General features: G+C 39.0%; 2 protein-coding genes across 2 annotated transcripts in view; one reads left to right on the top strand and one right to left on the bottom strand.

The window, feature by feature from the left end:
• The window catches only part of LOC107583144 (zinc finger CCHC domain-containing protein 14-like), a 34,964-nt gene extending 27,167 nt beyond the window's left edge, over positions 1 to 7,797 (top strand). The window contains exons 7-11 of the mRNA XM_016269257.1: positions 1,845 to 1,976; positions 2,140 to 2,283; positions 2,475 to 3,617; positions 5,752 to 5,865; positions 7,726 to 7,797. Coding sequence (XP_016124743.1) covers positions 1,845 to 1,976; positions 2,140 to 2,283; positions 2,475 to 3,617; positions 5,752 to 5,807 — 1,475 coding nt within the window. The 3' untranslated portion in view covers positions 5,808 to 5,865; positions 7,726 to 7,797. The remainder of the gene's footprint in view (positions 1 to 1,844; positions 1,977 to 2,139; positions 2,284 to 2,474; positions 3,618 to 5,751; positions 5,866 to 7,725) is intronic.
• On the bottom strand, positions 7,115 to 10,301 carry LOC107583142 (microtubule-associated proteins 1A/1B light chain 3B-like; the record flags this gene model as incomplete). Its single annotated transcript, XM_016269256.1, has 3 exons — positions 7,115 to 8,634; positions 8,717 to 8,823; positions 10,218 to 10,301. Coding segments are annotated over 3 exons (366 nt in total), but the record flags the coding sequence as incomplete, so codon positions are not given.
• Positions 10,302 to 11,190: the final 889 nt, after the last annotated feature.

Raw genomic sequence — 11,190 nt, 5'->3', positions numbered from 1 at the left:
GAGTTTAGCTCTAACCCTAATCAAACACACCTGAGCATGCTAATCAATGTCTTCAGGATCATTAGAAAACCACAGGTAGCTGAGTTTGATCAGGGTTGGAGCTAAACTCTGCAGCGCATTGGACCTCCAGGGTAAGATTTGAGGAACCCTGTTCTATGGCATCGCTTGAAGAACCTTTTGAAGCACCTTTATTTTTATGAGTGTAGGGCTATTGCAAACAGAACTTTGCTGTTCCGATGAGCATGAACGGTATATGAGTGGAGCACTCACATGGGCCGTGAGCGACTGAGCAGGGCACACACATGCATAGAGCGGGATAATACGCAGAGCGTCACACCACGTGAAAGTGAATCCTGAGTGGTGAACTAATTTTCGGCAGCCGGAATTTCAGTGCATCTCTAATTTTTGGTGACATCAGAAATGGATATTATATAATAGCTGCTTTTTTGAACATTTTAGCAATTTAAAAATATTATAAAAGGATTTTTTACGCGGCACCCCTGCTCTCGACAGATGGCATCCCGGTTGGGAAACACTGGACTAGAGTAAAGGATGCTGAAATTAAAATTTTTAAATATATTACAATTATTTTAAATTGTAATAACATTTCACAATATTACCGTTTTTACTGTGTTTTTGATGAAGTTCTTAATTGTTCTGAAAATAAATTTTAATGGTCCTAAATAGGTATCATTTTGTTTAAACAAATTCACCCATGGCATGTCATGAAGTAATGATGCTGAAAATTCAGCTTTGCATCACAGGAATAAATTACATTGTAAAATATATTTGAATAGAAAGCATTTATTTTAAATTGTAAATAACATTTCACGACATCTGTTTTTATTGCATTTTTGATAGGGATGCACGACTTTTGTCGATATTTTTCAAAGAATTTTGGTCGATAACCGATGCTGATACCGATATATATTTCCTTTTGTTTTGAAACAATACCAAGTCTCTCCTGTGCAGAAATTATAAATTATTTTTTAACTTTGGTTAGTTTTGAGCAAAACCTTATTTGTTTAGAACTTATAAACATTATTAAAGTTCTTTTTTTAATGAGAGCATGTTGAAAGCATTGAAAATAAATATAATAAAATCAATCTCGGCTGTTTTTTTGCTTTGTTTTGTTTTTGTCTAGATGCAATTGAAACCTGAAAATTTTATTTGTGGATTTTACATTAATAGATGGTCTAAAGCAAAAGAGCTGTAAATATTCTAAAAATCTTTTAGAGCTCCTTGTATTTAATAATCCATTTGAAAAATATGTTACATATTAATGAATAATCTGTATATATTAAATTATTCAATTTACAAGTCTAATGTTTGTGATTTTTATTCATGTAAGCAATAGCTTCAGACCTTTAAATCAAAACAGATTTGTGATTTTATGACACCAATTACTGCTTTATTATGCCTGGGAACAACAATAAAGGTTATACTGGTTCACATGTCTCATTCTTAATAAAATGGTTCTCTCTGACACTAGCTAAAACTTAAATAGTGTTTACTTTTACTCAACATTGTAAACTTCCTGAACTGAAAGGCCCCGTTAGAACCTGAGCCAGCATAATCATACCCATCGACTATATTTTAAAAATATGTAGTTTTTCACATCCCAACTTTTGTTTCTAAAATCAAAGTCTACATAGATGATAAGCTTCAAACTGATGCACTAGCAGAATAATGCACATGCGGTAAGTGCTGGGATGTTTTTGTACACAGCGCCATCTAGGTGTCATTGCTGGGAAATGATGTTCTATAAAAAAATCTTTTGACATTAATGATCCAGCCATTGTTTATTATCAAATGGTACATGAAAAAAATAATAAATTAAATTTTTTGTTTTCTTGTCAGAGAGAAGCTGGAGAAGAGATACGTGGTGTCTCAGTTTCCTGTTTCATGTAGTGGGGTTGCCAGAGTGAGCCCTTCCAGTCATATCGGATCCCTGACACGCGCACACTCTGGAAGTGGTACTGTACACAGACTTCTGAAAAATAAACTAATTAATGAATATGTTTAAACTATTTGCATCTAAATTAAAATATTCAAAAGTTTAAAGTATAGTATATGCCATATACTTGTATGAATTAAAGAGGTTATGATTATTTTGTGTGTGTGTTTGTGTATGTAAAGAGCTACGGGTAGATGTTGAGAACAACTCGTTGCCCATTCCACGGGACAGCAGTTGCTCCTCAGGCTATTCCAGTGCTCCTTCCAGTCCAATGACCCCTTTATCACGTGACACTTCCTTCGACCGGGTTAAAGACCCTCACAGACGTAAGAACTGATGTTTTTTTAATTAATATTTTTATATGTATATATACTGTATACAGTATATTATTTAAGTAGATCATAGATCAAGAAAGAGATATTTGAAATGCCTGTTAGCGGTTGGCCTAAAAATGTAAGGTGAAATAATGATTAAATAATTGCATGTCATTTCATTTTAGGTCTATATCTCCTTTCAGGTTTAGAGTCTGGTTTGGATCCTTGTGAGAAAGAGCGGTCATGCTTTCTCCTCAATCCTGTGGTATCCACCGGTCCCAGCCGTCCCACTGCCCAAGTCCTACCGGTCCAGAACGATCCCTCCCTCTGTCCCTCCCAAATGAGTTTGCCCCCACCATCCTTGCCCCTCCCCTCCCCAGGCCGCGTTCTCAACTCTCCCCGCAAACCTCGTCCACCCCCTCTCTGTTCAGAAGAACGTCCCAAACCGATGGGGTCTGGGGTCACTGTGGGTGTCCGGCTGGAGAACATCTTCCGTGGGTTGAATCTTGATGGTTCTCCGGGGCACCAGGACATGTCGGTCCCCCGTGGGCCCCTCACAGTGCTTTGCTCCCCTCCAGGTCTCATGGTGGAGACCAGCACTGCTCTCACCTCCACGTCTAACACCCTCCATCATGTTTCTCACCCACCCTTACACTTACAAGTGTCTTCTGTTCCACGCACAGGATCGTACCCTTTCTCCACCTTGTCCTCCTGCCCGTCATCGAGTTCCTCCACTAGACCCTCCTTCTCGCCTATCAGTGGAGTTCCAATAGCAACGACCAGCAACGTTCCCATGGCGGCAGTACCCGGCAACACCTACTGCGTAAACAGTACATCCGCAGTCACGCCCAGTTCTAGCCCAGCATCCACAGAGAATAGCGGCTACGCCTCAGTGCAAGCAAACAGCGCTAACTCCAGTTCCTCGTTGTGCGTTTGTAGCTCTTGCGGTTGTAGCGGTAACTGTGGCTCCTATGGGGCACTTCCAGCTAGCTACGCCGGATACTTTCCTCATCCGTTTTCAGGAACGTCAGTATTCACGTTAGGGCCTTTGCTTCATTTCAGCCCCCTCCTTACAGGAAGTGGTACCGCCTCCCCCTTTTCCTACCCCTTGGTGGCCCCACCTATTTACAACAGCAGTCTATCACATGACTCGCAGCAAAATATTGTGCTTCCACCAGTGCAGGGTTTTCTAGGGGGAGGGGGTGGTGTGTACCAGCCCCATGGAATGATGGGAAACGGAAGCTCTGGGCATAAGAAAACAGGGAATGTGTCCTGCTATAACTGTGGGCTGAGTGGGCATCGAGCACAAGACTGCAAGCAGCCAGCAATGGACTCTGCACAACAAGGTAACAGCATTGTTTTTAAGTAGTGCTTGCAAACTCCTAACACCTTAGCAACCACCCAGAACATCCTAAGAGCAAATTAGCAACACCCAAGAAGCCACCTAGAATACTTTTGCAACTGTCTAGAATAACTTTAGTAACTACAGGAAGCACTCTAGCAACCATAAAGCAACACTAAATCATGTGGAGTCATAAACCATTCCACATACCACATAGTAACACCCTAGCAACCACTTAGAACACCCTATTTGTTCCAAAGAAAACACACACAAAAAATAAAAGTACATAGAAGTGACCCAGAACACTCTAGCAACCATCTAGAATACCTCAGCAACTGTAGAGTAGCATGCTAAAAGCCACATAACATCTTATCAATCACTAGGGATGTAACGATTCACTCAACTCACAATTCGATTCTAATCGAATCACGATTTTGATTTCACGAATCGATTCGATTCACGATTTTTTTTTAACAAAATGAGATTTAAGTCATTATAAATTAAATGTGTCCTTTTATTTTTGCCTGGACAAAATGCTCCACGTTTCTTTGTGAAATTGAAATATAACACTATAATAATATATTAATATAGCACTTGCTCTTTTGTTGGTTTTGATTGCTTCTATTGTCCTCATTTGTAAGTCGTTTTGGATACAAGTGTCTGCTAAATGACTAAATTTAAATATAATGTAAATGTAAATAACAAAACTAAATTGAAATTTTAAAACAAGTCCCAAATCAAATAAATAAGTAACACAAATAAAATATATCTCTTCATATAAACAAAATTAGGCTTTGTCTGTGCTCTTTCCATGTAAAATTAGAGGCAACCACTGCATTTTAATCACAATCCAAACAAAGATGCTGCATACATGCAACATGAGTTGTTTTTAATCTAAATTAGATTGTATAATTTAAAAATTTGAAACAAAAACAGAATGGTTTGACTATACATACGAAAATATCAGCATGAAACAGAAACAGCAGACGAGCTGAATGAGACGCAGATACACTCTCTGCCAGCAGGTGGCGCTTAAAGCGTTTCCTTGGTTTCGGCTGTAAACAAAGCAACACTGCACTTATGAACTTTAATATGCATTATAAAAAGAAAATATTACCATCTAAACTTTTCTAAAGACACTAAGTTCCCTTCAAACATACATTCATATTAACTCCTACCTCTAAATGAATCGCGATTTGTTTAGCATCTCAACCAATTTGAATCGTCACATATTTGAATAAATTTTCAACCGGCTCGCGGTTAATCGTTACATCCCTATCAACCACCCATGGCCACCGCTCAGAACACTTTTGTAACCTCCGCAACCATAGAGCAGCTTCACTCAGAACACCTTAGCAACCACTCAGAATACCCTTGCAACTGTCTAGAATAACCCTAGCAACCACTCAGAACATTCTAACAACCATAAAACAAATGCTAACAAAACAGTACTCATAGATTCTTAGCAAAACCCTGAAAACCACCCAACATTTTATTTTATTTAATAGTTCATTAGACAGGGACAATGGACAGTCCATGACTGTGGACAGTCCAATGCCCCAGAATTAGCTACAGAGCTCAATTTCATCTGCAGAAAACATTCAGAATACCTTAACTGCATAGTATCTCTCCTGGCAACCATCTAAATGGATCTAACCCACCTGGAAACACCCTAGCAACCATTGAGTTATGTGCCATAAACCATTCCGCAAACATTAGGAACCACATACGTTTGTGACAACCATCCAGAACACATTTGCAACTGCCTAGAAACACTCTAGCAACCATTGAGGATTAAATCACGGCACAAACTTTAGCAACCATAGAGAATTGCACCAAAAACCATTTAAAAACATAAGATGCCCCAGAACAACCTAGCAACCATTGAGAATACCTTAGCAACTGCAGAGCAGCATCAACACCTTAGCAACCAACCACCTAGAAACTATGACAGCCACCTAGAAACACCTCGCAACCATATAATAACATCACTCAGAACGCCTTAGCTACCACATAGCAATACTCTAGTAAAAATAAGCCTAGCTTTGTAGCAAAGACTTTTGTGTGTGCAAACACCAACCATGGTTTCTTCAGAAATATTAAAAAGTTATTATTATTTTTGCTTTTTGTTTTTGCAGGGACGTTTCGTCTGAAATATTCCCCGCAGTCAGACAGCCAGGACTCAGGAGATTAAATGGTGCGAATGAACTGTGTTGAACCTGCACCTTCCTCGGTGTGTAAAGACACTTGACGTGAGACTCCACTGAGCAAAGACATTACAGAATCTCTTTACAGGAGGATCGAGCGATGGAGTTCCATCAGTTATGACTTCCGATGAAAGCCTTGTGCCAAAGAATCACTTCACTGTGGATCTTTGTAAAAGTATGTTCAAAGAAGAACTCAAACACTCATTGCGTTCTTCAGTTCTCTTCACGCTGTTCGTCTCACTTGAGCAAGTCACTGTGGAGCATCCAATAGTGTATCAGTCAACATTTGCTGCACATGTCATTCTTGGAAGCAAAACGAGGAGATTTTGCTCACCAAATAACGTACAATTATGGCCAAGTCTTTTTGCTCATGGTGTGACTATAAGTCACCCTTTGGGAATAAGATAATTATTTCTAATTATATAAATCTTTTTTTCTAGAAGTTCAGAAAGGAAGGAGAATCTGACAATTGTGAAATTGAAAATGTTGTTTTCCATCTTGAGGTAATTTTTTTTGACTACAGGAAGTCTTCTTAATCATCATGTGTTATTCCTATTTGTTGTAATCATGGTGTATTTAACATCTCTGTTTTTGAAAACACATTGGCTACTTTTGAATTATATATTTTTTTATTACATTCTCTTCGTCATAGAGGTGCCATGTCAACATGATACACTGATAAAATGTCTCTACAGTCAATGCACTTGAGACCGCTGAAGTTGAGCTTTTTAATTCACTAGCATTATTGAAACTGTTTAAGAAATTGCTTTACAGACATATGAATTTAGCTTCTGAACGAAGAACTGAACACAAGAGGAAACCATTTTCAGTGTCACACTACAAAGGTCAGAGCCGTGGGTTTCTCCATGTTGTTTCTCAATTACATTGCCATAAAATGTTTCCAAGTGTTGAAAAAGGTCAGACTTGCACCATAAGGCCCATTTAGCCAATAGATGCCATTCTGTTCTCATTGTCAAACATTTTTGCTGTTTCAAAGCAAATGGTGATATTTCTGTTTTTAAATTACAAAGATCTTGCGGTCGCTGGCTATGCATGTTGCCTGATCATAAATTACTTCGTGCTGTATGTATTATGTCTAGTATTATCGCAGGAAAGCATTTGACCTAAAACAACAATGCTGACGCAGCCATTTTGTATTCTGAGGTGAATGTTTAATGAAGTTTGATTGAATTTTTGTATAATGTATCACTTTGACACTTTTTGTTTTTTTAAATAAATTAAAAATGTTTTTGAGAAACCTTTTTAAGAAAAAAAAATCTCAAAGAAAATGTCAGACAAGATGCATATTTCTCTTTTATTTTTTAAAATATCAACAGAAATAGAAGTGTGATATTGCTGTAAATCTGAGCAGGAGAAATACATAAATGAGCTTACTTCGATAACGGGTTGATAATCCTTTAAAGTTAAACTCTCATTCAAACAGTCACTTTTGTAAATTGCACAATAGTAGCACATATGAATTGTTTTTTACATGAACAAAACAACGAAAAAATAACATCTCTTTAAATAAGAGCAAGACAAACAGCAAATAAATGCTCAGGAGAAAAGGCATCTAAGCTTATCTGTACAGTTTACTGTAAGACAGATGGAAAAGGTACAACAGCTCACGGTTATGTATTTATAAAGGCGTAAATAATCCTCTAATAAAATTGAAAAGTCTAAAAGCGTGCACATAAAAGAGCAAGGCTGTTCGGGCAGTGCTCGTGTCCGTGATTGAGCTGCCCTGACTACCTTGAGCCACAATCGCTAAAGCCACATTCATTCGCTCAGTGTACCATTGAATATAATTACATTTTCCTTCCTAAACTTGCACTTTTAAAGCTTCACACTACAATCAAAGCAGAATTTCTTGTATTATAAATTGCTTACTATTTATTTCCTCAGGTACATCCCATCGGATCATACTTCAAATGTCAACAAGGCAAGTAGGATGTCGTTTCGAACACTGACTTACCCACCGAGCTGTGAAATCCAAGAACCTCAACGCTCATGACCCAATTAGCAAAAAGCTCGAGGGGGAGGTGAAAAGACTGAATTGCTTCTAACATGGAAATTGGAACAGCGGAAAACACCTACAGGTAAGCAAAGGCTGTCGAACTCAACAAATAAAGAGATTCGACGAACAGCGGGAGGGGTTAAAGGTCACCAGAGTGCGAACGCGACCCCTCCAAGCTAAAATGGACCTGATAGATAACCTCTATTTGGCCGCCTAATGTTACACTAGATGCCATTTCAGAAATTCAACCGCTTAAGAAACTGAGATGATTCCATCTCTACACCCAGAAGTCTTTCGTTCAAGCTTTGTGTTGAGTAAATCCAGATCATTAGTCCAACTAACCATAACCTGTCCTATAACCTAAACACAAATGACTCCTCTACCATTATTAAAACTCAAATTATTTGGAGGGAGTCGAGGTTAAAGGGCTGAGATGTGGGAAGTTAGGATTTAGCTTTAGATAATGGCTGGGATCGGTGAGCCAAATGACTAAAAGTTCAGTTGGTTCCTGTTTGGATGGGGACGGGAAAGGGGATAGGGATATTTGCAAGGGAGAAGTCACAAGAGTTCAGGGTAGGTTGTATCATTGTCAGAGAGTGAAAGGCAATCGTTTTGCCATTTTTTACTGAGGACACGCAGTTCCAAATGTCTCCTGGGAGGCGTAGACCATGTACAGGAAGCCATCCTCGTCTCTCTCGCGCTCGTAGACCTCAGAAATGGCGGTGGACACAGATACCATGCTGTGACCGTTGACAAGCAGGAAGAAAGCTTGGTTGGAGTTGAGCTGGAGGCGTCTCCTATTGAAAATGCACATGAACCAGAGATGCGTTAGTGAAGTTAATAATGAAAGGCAAGAAGTAGGTATTATCTTGATATTACCTGATTATCTTAATAAGTTCGCTCATGTTTACGTGGTCGGGAACTAAAAACTTAGTTTTGTCAAGAATCGGCAGTTGCTTTTCTCCCTTGTATCTCTCAATGATGACCTGAAACAAAACCAACAAGCTAAACATTAGCATATATGCGTATTTATTTAAATTGGATAAATTGTTCCAAATAGTATGTATGTGCTCTACTGCTCTAAAGTTTGGGGTCAGTAAGTTTTTAAAGAAGTATCTTGTGCTAACTAAGGTTAAATGTATTTGATCAAAAGTACAGTAAAACAGTAAAATTATTAAAATAACAGTTTTCTATTATATATTTTAAACTGTAATTTATTCCTGTGATTGCAAAGCTGAATTTTCAGCATCATTACTCCAGTCATCAGTGTCACACGATTCTTCAGAAATCATGCCAATATACTAATTTCCTGCTCAAAAAACATTTTTTATTAGCATTAATGTTGAAAACAGTTGTGCTGCTTCATATTTTTGTGGAAAGCATGATAGACATTTATTCCAGTTACATGTACTATATTTGACCACTTTTTGGTCCAGCTCATTGTTTTAAAACATTTAAATTAAGTTTCAGAATAATTTTAAAAAATGTGTCCAAATGTTCCCATTCAAAGGAGTTGCCCTGGGTGGTAGTTTGTGTCTATTCAGCAAATGGGAAGCTGACCACTTTATCCTGGTCAGCTTGAATAACAATTGAGACTGGAAACCCTGAGGCATTATCAATAGAGGTGACACCTGGCTACAATAGCAATGACTGGTCTTTAAGAGGCTGATAAAGGCCCTATATATACACATGCAAACACAGGCATTCATATGCTGCCTGTTTTACTAGGTCTATTGACAAGCTTCCTTTAGAGGTTATCCATAAGATTAACCTATTATGCTCAATACACACAGCTGAGCGTGTTTTAAAAATTAACATCATGACCTTGACCTGAAGGCCATCTGATTTTGTAATGAAGTAATTCAACAAAAAACTGGAAAATCATCATTATTACTTACCCTCATGTTGCTCTAAAGCAGTATAACTTTTTTCTGTGGAACACAGAACATTTTAACAAATGCCTCAGTTTTTTATCAATACAATGAAGATCAATGTATGATCATTGTATGAACAAAAATAGTTGAAGCATTTGTGAAAATATCTGTTTTTATTTGTTCCACAGAAGTCACATATGTCATACAGGTTTGAAACAACATTAAAATGATGACAATTACATTTTAGAGTGAGTGAACTTTAGTCTACTGTTTTGTGATGGTGAATGGATGGGAAGCAAATAGGCAATACTATGTAACATCCTAAAAAAAAACGGCACATCTAGAACAAACAGAGCAAATATGACCATATTCTAATGACAATATTCCATTATAAAGACCTATACTGGTAGATACTTTAGAACACTTGCATACTATGTGTGCGAGCATTTTTAATTGGTTATCAATCTTCATCTCCAGCTCCACAGACACAAATATAATCTGCTTACTGGGATCTTGCTTGGATGCTGTTCCCGGATCAGCCGTACATCCTCCACCCGCTGCTCTGTGAAGAGGAAGTAGGAGTGGATATTAGATACAGCAGATCACAATACAGGACGCATTAAACCACAGACATTTTACTGAGCTGGATATGGGTTTGGGTCTCAAGTATCAATCAATTCTCCAAAAGACCAATTTTAATTGTTTAACAGGTCCACGTTAAACTTGTTAGTCCTATCTTGTGGTTCAGTTTCAACCAATCAAGGAAGGGCATCGAAACTAAGAAGGTTCTGTTGCAAGTTGTTGGTGAGAATACGTTTGAGGGTGCATACATAATGATTAAATATTCATTTTCAGTCAACTGTCCCTTTAAGAAAACACCCAACAATGGTTTTCAGTGTTTATGTCTGTTCTTCCCAGTTAAATTGCTTGGACTATTAGTTTATTTCTTTGCCGTTTAAGCATTTGTTCCACATAATTTTCTCTTAACGATTTAATGAACAGAAATGAAAAAAGAAACAAGGCAGGCCTTTGTGTACCAAGCTAACTAGCATGACATGACAGTATCTGCAGCAACCATAAAACAATAAAACGACAAGTCTAGACAACTACATAGACCCCGAGGCCCCCTGTCCGATGCCGCCCGCCCCGAGTCGATAGCCCACCGGTGGCCGGGGATAGCGCCCCCCAAAGTTGAGACTTTGACCGGCTATATCTCGCCGGGGCCGAGGCCTAGGGACTCGAAACTCGGGGTGAAGGTAGACCCCGAGGCCCCGTGTCCGAAACCTCCCGCCCCGAGTCGATAGCCCGCCGGTGGCCGGGGATAGCGCCCCCCAAAGTTGAGACTTTGACCGGCTATATCTCGCCGAGGACGAGGCCTAGGAACCTGAAACTCGGGGTGAAGATAGACCCCGAGGCCCCCTGTCCGATGCTGCCCGCCCCGAGTCGATAGCCCGCCGGTGGCCGGGGATAGCGCCCCCC

Source organism: Sinocyclocheilus grahami, unplaced genomic scaffold (genome assembly GCF_001515645.1).
Source record: "Sinocyclocheilus grahami isolate Dianchi unplaced genomic scaffold, SAMN03320097.WGS_v1.1 scaffold50.1, whole genome shotgun sequence".
Lineage (NCBI taxonomy): Eukaryota > Metazoa > Chordata > Actinopteri > Cypriniformes > Cyprinidae > Sinocyclocheilus > Sinocyclocheilus grahami.
The sequence above is the reverse complement of the archived record's forward strand: the minus strand, read 5'-3'. Positions and strand labels throughout refer to the sequence as shown.